Source organism: Podarcis liolepis (genome assembly GCF_965112155.1).
Source record: "Podarcis liolepis genome assembly, chromosome: 15".
Classification (NCBI taxonomy): domain Eukaryota; kingdom Metazoa; phylum Chordata; class Lepidosauria; order Squamata; family Lacertidae; genus Podarcis; species Podarcis liolepis.
In genome coordinates this window covers 46,157,580-46,174,770 of record NC_139566.1, presented here as the reverse complement: position 1 = coordinate 46,174,770, position 17,191 = coordinate 46,157,580, and the positions used below count along the sequence as shown (strand labels likewise).

Below are 17,191 nucleotides of genomic sequence, written 5' to 3'. Positions count from 1 at the left end.
GCATAACAATGGTTGCAGGGGGCCATTCACACAGGGGGTCCTTGCCTTTGTTATTTCTGCATGTTTGCTAGGCATATTTATAGCCTAGTCTTCATCACAGTAGATCTCAGGGTAGGGTACAATAATGAACATGTGATAAACTAAAAATGGCATAAAGTCAACTGAACAGCCAACATGGGTCAGCTAGCCGCCACTCTTGGGCCCCTTTCCCACCCACCAGAGCAGAAGGACCAACCACCAGGGTGGGCAGCTGCTGTGCAATATGTGTGTCATGTATAGATTCACCCTTCTCCTTACAATTTGCATAATAATAATAATGTACAAAACTACAGGGATTGGAGAGTTGGTAATATTATTTGTACCCTGAGCCAATGTATCCATGGTTTTCCTTCTTCCCATTTTATCCTCATAACAACTCTATGAGGTAGGTAAGGCTGAGACTGGCTGAGAGGGCACTAGTACTCTGGTCTCCCAGGTCTCAGTCCAGCACCACCTCTGCTTCTTGTTACAGATAGGTAGCTGTGTTGGTCTGCCATAGTCAAAAGAAAAAAATTCCTTCCAGTAGCACCTTAAAGACCAACTAAGTTAGTTCTTGGTATGAGCTTTCGTGTGCATGCACACTTCTTCAGATACACTGAAACAGAAGTTGCCAGATCCTTCTATATAGAGAGAAGGTGGGGAGGGGTATTACTCAGAAGGGTAGTGGGAATGGGTGATTGGCAGATAGCTGAGATGAGCCTGTTGACGACTCTTAACGACTGCAATAGGTCTTACAGGAAAAGGCAAGGGGTGAGAAGGTGAAAAATGGCTTAGTCGTGTATAATGAGATAAGAATCCAATGTCTCTGTTCAGACCAGGTCTCTCCATGGTTTTGAGTTTGGTAATGAGTTGCAATTCAGCAGCTTCTCTTGTTAGACGATGAGCAATTAAATAGTCCCGAGATGGTATGTGTGATGTTGTTGGGGCCAGTAATGGTGTTGTCCGGGTGTATGTGGCAGCAAAGTTGGCAAAGAGAAGCTAAGCCATGTTTCACCTTCTCACCCCTTGCCTTTTCCTGTAAGACCTATTGCAGTCGTTAAGAGTCGTCAACAGGCTCATCTCAGCTATCTGCCAATCTCCCATTCCCACCACCCTTCTGAGTAATACCCCTCCCCACCTTCTCACTATATAGAAGGATCTGGCAACTTCTGTTTCAGTGTATCTGAAGAAGTATGCATGCACACAAAAGCTCATACCAAGAACTAACTTAGTTGGTCTTTAAGGTGCTACTGGAAGGAATTTTTTTCTTCTGCTTCTTGTGCTGCTCTCAGATGGCCTTTCTGTCCTTTGCCCAGAGCAAGCCACCCTCTGCTTCACTCACCTCACAGCAGCCTCTCACCAAGGCCTGCCACTACCTTTTGGTTCCCCAGGAGCAGATCTCATCCTCAGCAGAGGCTGAGCAGACTCCATGTGCAACTCCTTAGCAAACGATAGCAGAGGCGGCTCAGATCTGGCCTTCCCAAGTGGCTCTGAGCTGCATCCTGGCCATTTAAATCTGGCCTCTCTTGATGTTACAGCAATGTGCGGAGGGGAGCTCTCCACCGGGGCAGGGGTGATCCTTTCCCCCAACTGGCCGGAGCCCTATGCCGAGGGCGAGGACTGTGTCTGGAGGGTGCACGTCGGAGAGGAGAAGCGCATTTTCCTGGACATCCAGTTGTGAGTAGTTTTCCTACTTGTTGGACTGAGTGCCTCTCTCAGCTGTGTGCATTGCTCCATTGAAGGGACTCATCATACTGGCTGACACACACACACACACACACACACACACACACACACACACAATATTTTGAAAAGTTGCTTGTTCACTATGCATTTGAACACTTCTTAAGAGATCATGACCAGATTTTGCTTGGTGGCTCTCAATATCAAGGAGCAGGCTTGCATGTCTGTTTGGATATAACTGGATATCATTTTGAGTAAAAATGGCAGAATGGACCTTTCAAAGCTGCACTGATTTTAACCACTGCCCTTATCTTTTGAATATTTTTAAATACTTGCTTTTGACATGTTTATATTTTATATTATATTTTTGTAAACCACTTAGAGGGTTTTCCTACAGTTGAGCAATATATAAATATTGTTTAGTAAATAATAAAGTAAATTATCTCTAGCCAGTTCCTTGGTGAAAGTGCAGTTGGACTAGATAACCCCCGGAATCCCTTCTGACCTTACAGTTCTATATGATAAAGGCAAGCAGGCAAGGAAAGGAACGGGATAAAGACTTTTTAATAACTAAGCAGACATTCTCTGTGATGCAGCAAAACCTGCTGCTCAGACCCTATAGAGCATCCTCCACACAATGGATGGGGATGCTCAGGCCCAGGCTACCTGACAGATGGCTTTGCCATATGCTGAGATCCTCAGGTGAGCACCTTCTCTCTCTGGTCCCATCTTGGTCCCATTCAAACCAGAGGCACAGCTGGGAATGACCCAGGGGAGCCCTTTCAGTGGCTGCTCCTAGAATCATAGAGTTGGAAGAGACCACAAGGGCCATCGAGTCCAACCCCCTGCCAAGCAGGAAACACCATCAGAGCACTCCTGACATATGGTTGTCAAGCCTCTGCTTAAAGACCTCCAAAGTAGGAGACTCCACCACACTCCTTGGCAGCAAATTCCACTGTCAAACAGCTCTTACTGTCAGGAAGCTCTTCCTAATGTTTAGGTGGAATCTTCTTTCTTGTAGTTTGGATCCATTGCTCCGTGTCCGCTTCTCTGGAGCAGCAGAAAACAACCTTTCTCCCTCCTCTATGTGACATCCTTTTATATATTTGAACATGGCTATCATATCACCCCTTAACCTCCTCTTCTCCAGGCTAAACATGCCCAGCTCCCTTAGCTGTTCCTCATAAGGCATCGTTTCCAGGCCTTTGACCATTTTGGTTGCCCTCCTCTGGACACGTTCCAGTTTGTCAGTGTCCTTCTTGAACTGTGGTGCCCAGAACTGGACACAGTACTCCAGGTGAGGTCTGACCAGAGCAGAATACAGTGGCACTATTACAGTGGTGCCTCGCAAAACGAAAATAATTCGTTCCGCGAGTCTTTTCGTCTTGCGATGTTTTTCGTCTTGCGAAGCACGGTCCATCGCAACTGCGCCTCTTCAAGCGGCTTTAAGAAAAAAGCGCAAGACGTTTCCGTCTTGCGAAGCAAGCCCATAGGAAAATTCGTCTAGCGAAGCAACGCAAAACCGAAAAACCCTTTCGTCTAGCGAGTTTTTTGTCTTGCGAGGCATTCGTCTTGCGGGGCACCACTGTACTTCCCTTGATCTAGATGCTATACTCCTATTGATGAGGCCCAGAATTGCATTGGCCTTTTTAGCTGCCGCGTCACACTGTTGGCTCCTGAATTGTGGATGGCCAGAGTCCAATTGTCAGTCAAGCAGGACATTTATTTAGGTGTTGCAAGGCCAGTGTAACACAACCTCAGCCAGCAAGGAGTTGAGAGGTGGCAACACAAATATAGCAAAGGCACAAACATGTATACACTTACAAGCAAAGGGAAGCAAAGCAGCAGTTCTATGGCAGGACTTCCATCTTCCAGCTTATACTGGTTTAATCACAAGGCATCACAACTTTCTTATCTTTCCCTCCTTCCTTTGCCCTCAACAGTCATAGCAACAGCTCCTGCATGTGTCTCATTCTGTCCTTCTCAGAAGCTTCTCCCACAATCACAACCTTCACTTTCCAACCTTCACTTGTTCAGCCTTTCTCACACACATTTCAAATTTTAATTCTATTTTTTCTATAATTTCTATGACACTAAAAACATTTAAAACCAGCTGAAAACATTTCAAAGCATCCCAAGCATCTAAGCACATTTAATGTTGAATGCTCACATGCTGTACATGCCACTGTCAGGATGCTGTCAACGATAAAGACAAGGAAAAGTTCCTTGCAGTCCTTTTTTATTTTAATCTTTACACAGAGAGGCTATGGACCCCAGCCTCTTGGATAATGGCGTTGTCCCAAGTGAATCTCCACCCCTCCTTCTTTCCCACTTCCTCATTGGTCATCGTCTCCTCTACAGGTGCTTTCCAGGGCCAGATGAACTGCATCCAAGAGTATTAAAAGAACTGGCAGATGTGATCTCAGAACCACTGGCAGTCATCTTTGAGAATTCCTGGAGAACAGGCGAAGTCCCGACAGACTGGAGGAGGGCAAATGTTGTCCCTATTTTCAAAAAGGGGAAAAGAGAGGACCCAAATAATTACCGCCCAGTCAGTCTGACATCAATAGCAGGGAAGATTCTGGAGCAGATCATTAAGCAAACAGTCTGTGAGCACCTAGAAAGGAATGCTGTGATCACCAATAGTCAGCATGGATTTCTGAAAAATAAGTCATGTCAGACTAACCTGATCTCATTTTTTGACAGAATTACAAGCCTGGTAGATGAAGGGAACGCAGTGGATGTAGCCTACCTTGATTTCAGCAAGGCATTTGACAAGGTGCCCCATGATATTCTTGTAAAGAAGCTGGTAAAATGCGGTCTTGACTATGCTACCACTCAGTGGATTCGTAACTGGCTGACTGACCGAACCCAAAGGGTGCTCATCAATGGTTCCTCTTCATCCTGGAGAAGCGTGACTAGTGGGGTGCCACAGGGTTCTGTCTTGGGCCCGGTCTTATTCAACATCTTTATCAACGACTTGGATGATGGACTCAAGGGCATCCTGATCAAATTTGCAGATGACACCAAACTGGGAGGGGTGGCTAACACCCCAGAGGACAGGATCACACTTCAAAATGACCTTGACAGATTAGAGAACTGGGCAAAAACAAACAAGATGAATTTTAACAGGGAGAAATGTAAAGTATTGCACTTGGGCAAAAAAAATGAGAGGCACAAATACAAGATGGGTGACACCTGGCTTGAGAGCAGTACATGTGAAAAGGATCTAGGAGTCTTGGTTGACCACAAACTTGACAGGAGCCAACAGTGTGACGCGGCAGCTAAAAAAGCCAATGCAATTCTGGGCTGCATCAATAGGAGTATAGCATCTAGATCAAGGGAAGTAATAGTGCCACTGTATTCTGCTCTGGTCAGACCACACCTGGAGTACTGTGTCCAGTTCTGGGCACCACAATTCAAGAAGGACACTGACAAACTGGAACGTGTCCAGAGGAGGGCAACCAAAATGGTCAAAGGCCTGGAAACGATGCCTTATGAGGAACGGCTAAGGGAGCTGGGCATGTTTAGCCTGGAGAAGAGGAGGTTAAGGGGTGATATGATAGCCATGTTCAAATATATAAAAGGATGTCACATAGAGGAGGGAGAAAGGTTGTTTTCTGCTGCTCCAGAGAAGCGGACACGGAGCAATGGATCCAAACTACAAGAAAGAAGATTCCACCTAAACATTAGGAAGAACTTCCTGACAGTAAGAGGTGTTCGACAGTGGAATTTGCTGCCAAGGAGTGTGGTGGAGTCTCCTACTTTGGAGGTCTTTAAGCAGGGGCTTGACAACCATATGTCAGGAGTGCTCTGATGGTGTTTCCTGCTTGGCAGGGGGTTGGACTCGATGGCCCTTGTGGTCTCTTCCAACTCTATGATTCTATGATTCTATGATTCTATGTGCCCTCTGTCTTTGAGCTCTTTGCTCTCCTACTTTTAAGGCTCACAGGGTTCTTGGTGATGGAGGGTCTGGAATGCTTTCTAATGACAGCGTGTCAGAAGGATGTGCATGCTCAGAGAGCCAGTGTGGTGTAGTGGTTAAGAGCGGTAGACTCATAATATGGTGAACTGGGTTTGCGTCTCCACTCCTCCACATGCAGTTGCTGGCTCTCTATTAAATAAGATCAGCTGATGGGCAGGAGACCAGCCTGCAGGCTCAAGCCGAGATGTCCAGGACAGAGCTGTTGTCTCCCCTGCCCCCTCTTGCCAGGACCCCACTAATGAGTGAGTCCCCTAAGGCATCTGATTCTTCCCCTCCACATATGAAAGCCTCCCTGCACACGTTGAGGGTGGAGAGACAGGGAGATGTCTGGCAATGGAGGATAAAGCAAGTGAGCAAGTCAGGGGAACAGAGAGATGGTTGTGATTAGCCAGTGAAGATCCAGGTGTAGATATCCTCTCAAGCCAGGAAACTGGGAGGCCTTGAGCAAATCTCTGGCTCTCAGTATAGACTTCCCTACCAATGATGATTAGAAAAGGAATTATATGCATGCTGCCGCGATCTTTTGTGGGGGGGTGGCATAGGGGGAAGGGAGGGACAGGAAGATGAGGCAGCGGACAGCTTTGTTATACACTAGAAACTGATGGAGAAAACAAATGTCTCTGAGCATGCACAAAATGCTGCCGAGTAGCTACAGCAGGCAAATCACATCTGATAATAGGGCAGACAGCATAGATTCCTACGGAGCAGCTCCATTAGCATCAGTCGCCCTCCACCCTCCAACTTGCTTGAAGGGATCAGAGAGAAATTCCCTTGGCAAAAGCCGCTTTGCGGTTTAGGCAAGAGCTAGTTCCACAACTTTATTTACCACTTGAGCTCACTGAAGGCTTTGTAAATACCCGCCTTCCATTTATTTAAGCCTGATGGGTCTTTGTCTTGCAATAAATCCACACGCCTCCCATCTAACACCAAGCTGAGATTTCTGACTGCAGCATGGAGGCAAACAGACGGTCTCTGCGGGGCTGGCAGACCAATGCTGGCACAGCTGTCTCCCTGGCCCAGAAGCAGACTCAGGGCATTGCGGGCAGCCCCCCCCCCCCCCCGGGCACTGAGCAGAAGAGGAGCATCATCATCCCTATATTGATACGAGTATCTACTGAGAAGATCCATAAAAAGCAACTGCACCAAAATGAATTATTGTGAAAATAAGAAATATTTAGTGGGTGGTGCCCAACGTTGTCCTTGCTCAGGGTGCCATATTACCAGAGTCTGGCCCTGCCTGGCCAATCATTCCTCTTCCCCTGTCTAGGTACAGAGACAGACAACGCAGATATTTTCCTATGCCCTCCTAACATTCAACAGAGAGGTAAATAGGTGAGGAAAGGCCCCAACTCCAGCCATGAAGCTCAACCCCTCTCTCTTGGTCTGGCCTATACTGCAGGCTTATTGGGAGGAAGAAATGGGGAAACAATTATGGACACTGCTCTGAAATTCATAGATGGGATCTAACTATGATTCGGATGTTAAGAAATTAAACATGTAGCGGGAGACCCAATTTATTTGTGTATTTCTGAGCGAAGCTGCCATTTAGGAATATTCATTGGACGACTGCATTTTATCCTTGGGAATTAGTTGCCAGGGGCCAAAGAGCAGCTGGAGATGAAGGCACCCCAGAGTTGGGAGGACTCCAGATGGGGGCTTAGCATCACAAACAGGTCACATAGATAATTGCAAAAGAGCTGCCAGCAACTGCATGAGTTGTCTGTCTGTCTGTCTGTCTGTCTGCCTGCCTGTCTGTCTGTTTGTTTTAAATAATGCATTGGATTTGTCATGGATAGGGAAAATCTGGATTAAGGGATTGGGGGTAGGGAATACAGGCTATTCTTTTTTATACCAGTGATGCCATGTGGACACTGCGGAAAAGTTGCAAGTGTGAGCTGCAGGCTTTCCACCTCTGGAAGCAGCACCTGGAGATTTCAAGGGGACCAAAGGGGCTTCCCAGTTCAAGACTGCAGACCTTATGCTTATTTAACATGCAATATAGGGCCCATCCTCTGAACCAGCTGCTGCTTCTGAAGAGTCTGCAACTACTACAACAGCCTGGCAACCACATCTAAATGGTGGCTGCCAGCTCCAGTCAGAGGACAGCAGGTCCCCTCGCCCCACCCCTGCAAGGGTGCCCTCTTGCGTTGCACTTCGGGCCAATGACATGCCGGTTGCTGGCTTTGGGGGTTTGGATTTCACAGCTCTGCAGGTCACAAACAGTAGTGATTGGCAGGTGTGTGGGTAGCAGTAGCACGACCCTTTCTGGCTGACCTGTGACTTGAGAATAAGAAGAGGGCAATTTACATCCACCCTTGAAGGAAGTTGAAGGAAGATCCCTCCAACCCTTCCCTCTCCAAATCTTTGGTCAGCCTTCTAATCCAGGGTAGGACCTTTTCCAGTCTGCAGTGTCTGTTTGTCGTATTTGGAGCAGTCCTCAGAATCAGAAGGTTTTTGCTCTCTGTGTGAACCCATTAAAGTTGTGCTCTCCTCAGCTCTTAGGAGAAAAGAATCACAGAATCATAGAGTTGGAAGAGACCACAAGGGCCATCGAGTCCAACCCCCTGCCAAGCAGGAAACACCATCAGAGCACTCCTGACATATGGTTGTCAGGCCCCTGCTTAAAGACCTCCAAAGGAGAAGACTCCACCACACTCCTTGGCAGCAAATTCCACTGTCAAACAGCTCTTACTGTCAGGAAGTTCTTCCTAATGTTTAGGTGGAATCTTCTTTCTTGTAGTTTGGATGCATTGCTCCGTGTCCGCTTCTCTGGAGCAGCAGAAAACAACCTTTCTCCTCCTCTATGTAACATCCTTTTATATATTTGAACATGGCTATCATATCACCCCTTAACCTCCTCTTCTCCAGGCTAAACATGACCAGTTCCCTTAGCCGTTCCTCATAAGGCATCGTTTCCAGGCCTTTGACCATTTTGGTTGCCCTCCTCTGGACACGTTCCAGTTTGTCAGTGTCCTTCTTGAACTGTGGTGCCCAGAACTGGACACAGTACTCCAGGTGAGGTCTGACCAGAGCAGAATACAGTGGCACTATTACTTCCCTTGATCTAGATGCTATACTCCTATTGATGCAGCCCAGAATTGCATTGGCTTCTTTAGCTGCCGCGTCACACTGTTGGCTCATGTCAAGTTTGTGGTCAACCAAGACTCCTAGATCCTTTTCACATGTACTGCTCTCAAGCCAGGTGTCACCCATCTTGTATTTGTGCCTCTCTTCTTCTTTTTTGCCCAAGTGCAATACTTTACATTTCTCCCTGTTAAAATTCATCTTGTTTGTTTTGGCCCAGTTCTCTAATCTGTCAAGGTCGTTTTGAAGTGTGATCCTGTCCTCTGGGGTGTTAGCCACCACCACCACCACCACCCAGTTTGGTGTCATCTGCAAATTTGATCAGGATGCCCTTGAGTCCATCATCCAAGTCGTTGATAAAGATGTTGAATAAGACCGGGCCCAAGACAGAACCCTGTGGCACCCCACTAGTCACTCTTCTCCAGGATGAAGAGGAACCATTGATGAGCACCCTTTGGGTTCGGTCAGTCAGCCAGTTACAAATCCACTGAGTGGTAGCATAGTCAAGACCGCATTTTACCAGCTTCTTTACAAGAATATCATGGGGCACCTTGTCAAATGCCTTGCTGAAATCAAGGTAGGCTACATCCACTGTGTTCCCTTCATCTACCAGGCTTGTAATTCTGTCAAAAAACGAGATCAGGTTAGTCTGACATGACTTATTTTTCAGAAATCCATGCTGACTATTGGTGATCACAGCATTCCTTTCTAGGTGCTCACAGACTGTTTGCTTAATGATCTGCTCCAGAATCTTCCCTGGTATTGATGTCAGACTGACTGGGCGGTAATTATTTGGGTCCTCTCTTTTCCCCTTTTTTGAAAATAGGGACAACATTTGCCCTCCTCCAGTCTGCCGGGACTTCGCCTGTTCTCCAGGAATTCTCAAAGATGACTGCCAGTGGTTCTGAGATCACATCTGCCAGTTCTTTTAATACTCTTGGATGCAGTTCATCTGGCCCTGGAGACTTGAATACATCTAAACTAGCCAAGTATTCTTGTACTATCTCCTTAGTTATTCTGGGCTGTGTTTCCTTTGCTGAATCATTTGCTCCAAATTATTCAGGTCGGGCATTGTTTTCTTTATTGGAGAAGACTGAGGCAAAGAAGGCATTGAGGAGTTCAGCCCTTTCTGTGTCCCCTGTTTGCATTTCACCATCTTCTCCTCTGAGTGACCCCACTGTTTCTTTGTTCTTCCTTTTGCTACGATCATACCCATAAAAGCCTTTTTTGTTGCTTTTAACCTCTCTAGCAAGCCTGAGTTCATTCTGTGCTTTAGCTTTTCTGACTTTGTGTCTAAGAAGGGACTGTGTGTTACCAGGCATAAATGCCACCAGGAAAACAGTCTTTTGACAGGAAGCCACGATTTACTATAAAATGTCAGCTTTCCAGTGGGATTATCCAAGTGGCTTCCAAGAAGAACTTTAATCAAATTCCCAGCTAAGCTGGCACACAGCCAAGGATGAGGAGGGAGCCTCAGCAGCTGTATGGGCTGAGGCAAGGAGTGGGGGCAGATCTGAGCAAGGCAGAATTCCATGCAAGGGAGACAGAATCATAGACTTGTAGAGTTGGAAGGTACCCCAAGTGTCATCTAGTTCAGCCCCCTGAAATTCAGGAATCACAGCTAAAGAGTCTCTGACAGATGCCCATCCAATGAAGAAGCTTCCAAGGGAACCTGTTCCACAGTCGAGTACCTCTTACCACCAGAATGTTATTCCTAATGTTGCGTCAGAACCTCCTTTCTTATCATATGAATCCATTGGTTCCAGTTTTCCCTTCTGGAACAGCAGAAAACAGGCTTGCTCCGTCTTCCATGTGGCAGCCCTTGGGATATTTTGAGATCTTCACAACAGGTGACTTCCAAGTGCTCTCTCTCCTGTTGTGGACCAGCACGGTTTGGTGCAATTTACATCTTAGACCAAGGGTAGCCAACATGGTGCTCTCCAAATGTTCTTGGGATTCTTATTCTCATCAGCCCAGTGGCACCAGGGATTGTGGGAGTTGTAATCCAGCAACATCTGGAGGGCACCCCTTTGCCTACCCATGTCTTAGATGGTGCTCTGCTAGCCCTTCCCATTGCTCCCTCCAGGGGACTTTTTATTGCAGCTTCTGCATCTCTCCTTCATCCATCTCCTGCCACCAGCATCAGGACCTTAAAATTATTAAACAGAACTGAGAACCCCGTGGTGTTCTGGAAGTCACAATTTAGTGTGCAGACATTAGCAGATGGTGATAACTGTGAATGCTTTGGGCTGCTGCTGATTCCTACTGATAAAGACACAAGAACATGACGGGGCTCTTTTCTGGCTGGCTGGCAGACTGGTGTTTCTCCTTGACTCCACCTGCCCCCACGCCCAAATATTTGCAATCAACTCTGAGTTGAAGGGGAAAGTTTGAATTTACTGAAGAGCAGCACCCTCTGCTGGCCAATAGAAGCTCTGCTACTGTGTTGAATTTAGAAGTGAGACCAGTGAGGGGTTACCAGTTTCTGATATTGTCCCCTGTCTGCTTGCCATGCAGAGATTCACTGATCTTCATGCCATGAGCTTTGCCTGCCGCTTCTGTTCTTTCTTCTTCTTTTTTGCTGTTCTTTTCTATTGGTTTCTTTAGACATATGTTCATCATACCACATTGTAACAACTTGATTTTCCTGTAAATTAAATATATGTTTTTAAAACATTTGTTGTTTAGTCGTTTAGTCATCATGGACCAGAGCACGCCAGGCACTTCTGTCTTCCACTGCCTTCCGCAGTTTAGTCAAACTCATGCTGATAGCTTCGAGAACACCATCCAGCCATCTCATCCTCTGTCGTCCCCTTCTCCTTGTGCCCTCAATCTTTCCCAACATCAGGGTCTTTTCCAGGGAGTCTTCTCTTCTCATGAGGTGGCCAAAGTATTGGAGCCTCAGCTTCACAATCTGTCCTTCCAGTGAGCACTCAGGGCTGATTTACTTAAGAATGGATCGGTTTGATCTTCTTGCAGTCCATGGGACTCTCAAGAGTCTCCTCCAGCACCAGAATTCAAAAGCATCCATTCTTTGGTGATCAGCCTTCTTTATGGTCCAGCTCTCACTTCCATACATCACTACTGGGAAAACCATAGCTTTTACTATACGGATCTTTGTTGGCAAGGTGATGTCTCTACTTTTTAAGATGCTGTCTAGGTTTGTCATTGCTTTTCTCCCAAGAAGCAGGCGTCTTTTAATTTCGTGGCTGCTGTCACCATCTGCAGTGATCATGGAACCCAAGAAAGTAAAATCTCTCACTGCCTCCATTTCTTCCCCTTCTGTTTGCCAGGAGGTGATGGGACCAGTAGCCATGATCTTCGTTTTTTTGATGTTGAGCTTCAGACCATATTTTGCGCTCTCCTCTCTCACCCTCATTAAGAGCTTCTTTAACTCCTCCTCACTTTCTGCCATCATGATTGTGTCATCAGCATATCTGAGGTTGTTGATATTTCTTCCGGCAATGTTAATTCTGGCTTGGGATTCATCCAGCCCAGCCTTTCGCATGATGAATTCTGCATATAAGTTAAATAAGCAGGGAGACAATATCCAGCCTTGTCGTACTCTTTTCCCAATTTTGAACCAATCAGTTGTTCCATATCCAGTTCTAACTGTAGCTTCTTGTCCCACATAGATTCTGGGCTGCAATTCTGGGCTCCATCAATAGGAGTATAGCATCTAGATCAAGGGAAGTAATAGTGCCACTGTATTCTGCTCTGGTCAGACCTCACCTGGAGTACTGTGTCCAGTTCTGGGCACCACAATTCAAGAAGGACACTGACAAACTGGAACGTGTCCAGAGGAGGGCAACCAATGGTCAAAGGCCTGGAAACGATGCCTTATGAGGAACGGCTAAGGGAGCTGGGCATGTTTAGCCTGGAGAAGAGGAGATTAAGGGGTGATATGATAGCCATGTTCAAATATATAAAAGGATGCCACATAGAGGAGGGAGAAAGGTTGTTTTCTGCTGCTCCAGAGAAGCAGACACGGAGCAATGGATCCAAACTACAAGAAAGAAGATTCCACCTAAACATTAGGAAGAACTTCCTGACAGTAAGAGCTGTTCGACAGTGGAATTTGCTGCCAAGGAGTGTGGTGGAGTCTCCTACTTTGGAGGTCTTTAAGCAGAGGCTTGACAACCATATGTCAGGAGTGCTCTGATGGTGTTTCCTGCTTGGCAGGGGGTTGGACTCGATGGCCCTTGTGGTCTCTTCCAACTCTATGATTCTATAGAGATTTCTCAGGAGACAGATGAGGTGATCAGGAACTCCCATTTCTTTAAGAACTTGCCATAGTTTGCTGTGGCCTACACAGTCAAAGGCTTTTGCAAAGTCAATGCAGCAGAAGTAGATGTCCTTCTGGAACTCTCTAGCTTTCTCCATAATCCAGCGCATGTTTGCAATTTGGTCTCTGGTTCCTCTGCCTCTTCTAAATCCAGCTTGCACTTCTGGGAATTCTCGGTCCACATACTGCTTGAGCCTTCCTTCTAGAATTTTAAGCATAACCTTGCTAGCGTGCGAAATGAGTGTAATTGTGCGGTAGTTGGAGCATTCTTTGGCACTGCCTTTCTTTGGGATTGGGATGTAGACTGATCTTCTCCAATCCTCTGGCCACTGCTGAGTTTTCCAAACTTGCTGGCATACTGAGTGTAGCACCTTAACAGCATCATCTTTTAAAATTTTAAATAGTTCAGCTGGAATATCATCACTTCCACTGGCCTTGTTATTTGCTGTGCTTTATAAGGCCCATTTGACTTCACTCTCCAGGATGTCTGGCTCAAGGTCAGCAACCACACTATCTGTGATGTACATCCATATCTTTCTGGTATCCATATCTTTCTGGTATAATTCCTCTGTGTATTCTTGCCACCTCTTCTTGATGTCTTCTGCTTCTGTTAGGTCCTTACCACTTTTGTCCTTTATTATGGTAATCTTTGTACAAAATGTTCTTTTCATATCTCCAATTTTCTTGAACAGATCTTCTGCTGTTTTCCTCTATTGCTTTGCATTGCTCGTTTAAGAAGGCCTTCTTGTCTCTCCTTGCTATTTTTTGGAAATCTGCATTCAGTTTCCTGTATCTTTCACTATCTCCCTTGCATTTTGCTTGCCTTCTCTCCCCCGCTATTTGTAAGGCCTCGTTGGACAGCCACTTTGCATTCTTGCATTTCCTTTTCATTGGGATGGTTTTCGTTGCTGCCTCCTGTATAATGTTACGAGGCTCCATCCATAGTTCTTCAGGCACTCTGTCCAGCAAATATAAATCCTTGAACCTGTTCCTCACTTCCACTGTGTATTCATAAGAGATTTGATTTAGATTGTGTCTTACCTGCCCAGTGGTTTTTCCTACTTTCTTCAGTTTAAGCTTGAATTTTGCTATAAGAAGCTGATGATCTGAGCCACAGTCAGCTCCAGGTCTTGTTTTTGCTGACTGTATAGAGCTTCTCCATCTTTGGCTGCAGAGAATATAATCAATCTGATTTTGATGCTGCCCATCTGGTGATGTCCATGTGTAGAGTCATCTCTTGTGTTGTTGGAAAAGAGTGTTTGTGATGACCAGCTTGTTCTCTTGACAGAACTCTATTAGCCTTTGCCCTGCTTCGTTTTGATCTCCGAGGCCAAACTTGCCAGTTGTTCCTTTTATCTCTTGGTTCCCTACTTTAGCATTCCAATCCTCTATAATGAGAAGAACATCCTTCTTTGGTGTCACTTCTATAAGGTGTTGTAAGTCTTCATAGAATTGCTCAATTTCAGTTTCTTCAGCACCAGTAGTTGGTGCATAAACTTGGATTACTGTGATGTTAAAAGGTCTGCCTTGGATTCGTATCGAGATCATTCTATCATTTTTGAGATTGCATCCCAGTACAGTTTTCACCACTCTTTTGTTGACTATGAGGGCCACTCCATTTCTTTTATGGGTTTCTTGCCCACAGTAGTAGATATGATGGTCATCCAAACTGAATTCGCCCATTCCCATCCATTTTAGTTCACTGATGCCCAGGATGTCAATATTTTTTCTTGCCATCTCATTTTTGACCACATCCAACTTACCAAGGTTCATGGTTCTTACATTCCGGGTTCCTATGCAATATTTTTCTTTACAGCATTGGACTTTCCTTTCGCTTCCAGGCATATCCGCAACTGAGCGTCCTTTCGGCTTTGGCCCAGCCGCTTCATCAGCTCTGAATCTACTTGTACTTGTCCTCCACTCTTCCTCAGTAGCATGTTGGACGCCTTCCGACCTGAGGGGCTCATCTTCCAGCGTCATAACTTTTTGGTGCCTGTTGTCTTTGTCTATGGAGTTTTCTTGGCAGGGATACTGGAGTGGCTTGCCAGTTCCTCCTCCAGGTGGATCACATTTGGTCAAAACTCTCCACTATGACCTGTTCATCTTGGGTGCCCTGCTCGGCATAGTTCATAGCTACTCTGAGCTATTCAAGCCCCTTTGCCACGGCAAGGCAGTGATCCATGAAGGGGATGGATCCATGAAGTTTAAAACATAGTACAAGAATAAAACAACAGAAGGCATACTTATTTATTTGATATTTGTAATCCATTTCCATTTGACTTCTTTTAAAGGCACAGGGACATCCGAGTTTTATTTTCCCATGCCCTTGGGGAACAGTCTTGCTTTGCATTTTGGATTTCATCACTTTGCAAGTCATGCCTACTTGGCTTGGTTCTTCCCTGCTTGTCTACCATTAAGGCAAACTAGCTCAGGGGGCCAAGGGGGCTCGTAAAAGCAACTTCTCCTAGTGATCTGGATGTGCATCCCACTTCTGCCTCTGATCAATACAGGTCTGGGCAAACTTTTGAGTTGTTCTGGGAAACTGCAGCACTTGATTTCCAGGCTTCATGTACAGCAGGGCTCAACCTTGACATCTGCTTTCCAGTGTCAACATACAAAGTACTGGCAGTTTCTAGCATTGCCCAGGAACTCTAAGAAAACAAAATTTTAAAAACAGTGCCGTTTTAAAATATTCCGTCCACACCTTGGTTGAAAATGGCATCCAGACATAAACAGCAGCCTGCTAAGAGCAGCAGAAGAGCCTGTTGGATCAGGCCGAGGGCCCATCTCGATCATCATCTTCCCAACCAGTTCCCCACAGGAATCCTGCAAGAAGGACCCCAGAGCAACAGCAGTGCTCCCCCCACCCCACGCTACTTGCACATTCAGAGGCACATTCTGAACCGTTAAGGCAGAACATAGCTATTGTGACTAGTAGCCATTGACAGCCTTAGGCACATTAATTTATCTAATCCTCCTTTAAAGCCATCCAAGTTGGTGGCCTTCACTACTGCTTGTGGGACCCAGCTGCCCCAAGTCCACACTCAGGGCAATCCAAAAAGCAATTCCATAGTAAAAACACAGGGGCAACTCAAGAAGCAAAGTCCAGAACCAGTCTAAGGTCAAGACAGAGAAAACCCCTGTTCTGACAAGTTTGTTCCACCATCCTGGGTCCAAATGGAGTTCAATTGTTTCGAAAAATAGAAGAAAATCTGCTCCTTCATCTGAAATTTGATTACAGTATCTTAAGATGTCTAAATCATAGAACTGTAGAGTTGTAAGGGACCACAAGAGTCATCTAGTCGAACCCCCTGCAATGCAGGAATCTTTTTTCCCAGCTTGGGGCTTGAACCTGCACCCCTGGGATGGTGGTGGTGGTGGTTGTTTTTATTAATCTCTATTATTTATAAGCCACCCATCTGACAGGGTTGCCCCAGCCACTCTTGGCAGCTCCCAACAAAAAATAGTAAAAACACAGTTACAACATCAAACACTAAAAACTTTAAGAGTCTCATGCTCTACCAACTGAGCTACGCAGATCAAGCAAGCACACAGACAACAAGATTAGATTTCTTCTCCACCTCTCCATTTTGAGGTCCCTGAGTGGGTAACAACCACTCAAAAATACAATATTAAAACTAGTTAAGACCAATTATGATCAAAAGAATAGGGCATGTTCCAAAATATACCTCTAGATGAGCCTTTGGTCTGATCCAGAAGGGCTGAGTAACAGCAAAGGAGAGCTACTTCCTTCATGTTCAGCCTGCGCACTTCCTGAAAGCATTGGACTGGCCTATGTGGGAAGCAGGATGCTGGGCCAGAGAGGCTTTGAGCCTGATCCTACAAGATGGATCAGGGGGACAAGATGGGGGACACCTGGCTTGAGAGCAGTACATGTGAAAAGGATCTAGGAGTCTTTGTTGACCACAAACTTGACATGAGCCAACAGTGTGACGCGGCAGCTAAAAAAGCCAATGCAATTCTGGGCTGCATCAATAGGAGTATAGCATCTAGATCAAGGGAAGTAATAGTGCCACTGTATTCTGCTCTGGTCAGACCTCACCTGGAGTACTGTGTCCAGTTCTGGGCACCACAGTTCAAGAAGGACACTGACAAACTGGAACGTGTCCAGAGGA

General features: G+C 45.9%; 1 protein-coding gene across 2 annotated transcripts in view; it reads left to right on the top strand.

Annotated features, from left to right (window-relative positions):
* The window catches only part of SEZ6L (seizure related 6 homolog like), a 148,786-nt gene that overhangs the window by 117,763 nt on the left and 13,832 nt on the right, over positions 1-17,191 (top strand). For both annotated transcript variants that reach the window (XM_083476679.1, XM_083476678.1), the window contains one exon: positions 1,557-1,695. In XM_083476679.1, coding sequence (XP_083332805.1) covers positions 1,557-1,695 — 139 coding nt within the window. The remainder of the gene's footprint in view (positions 1-1,556; positions 1,696-17,191) is intronic.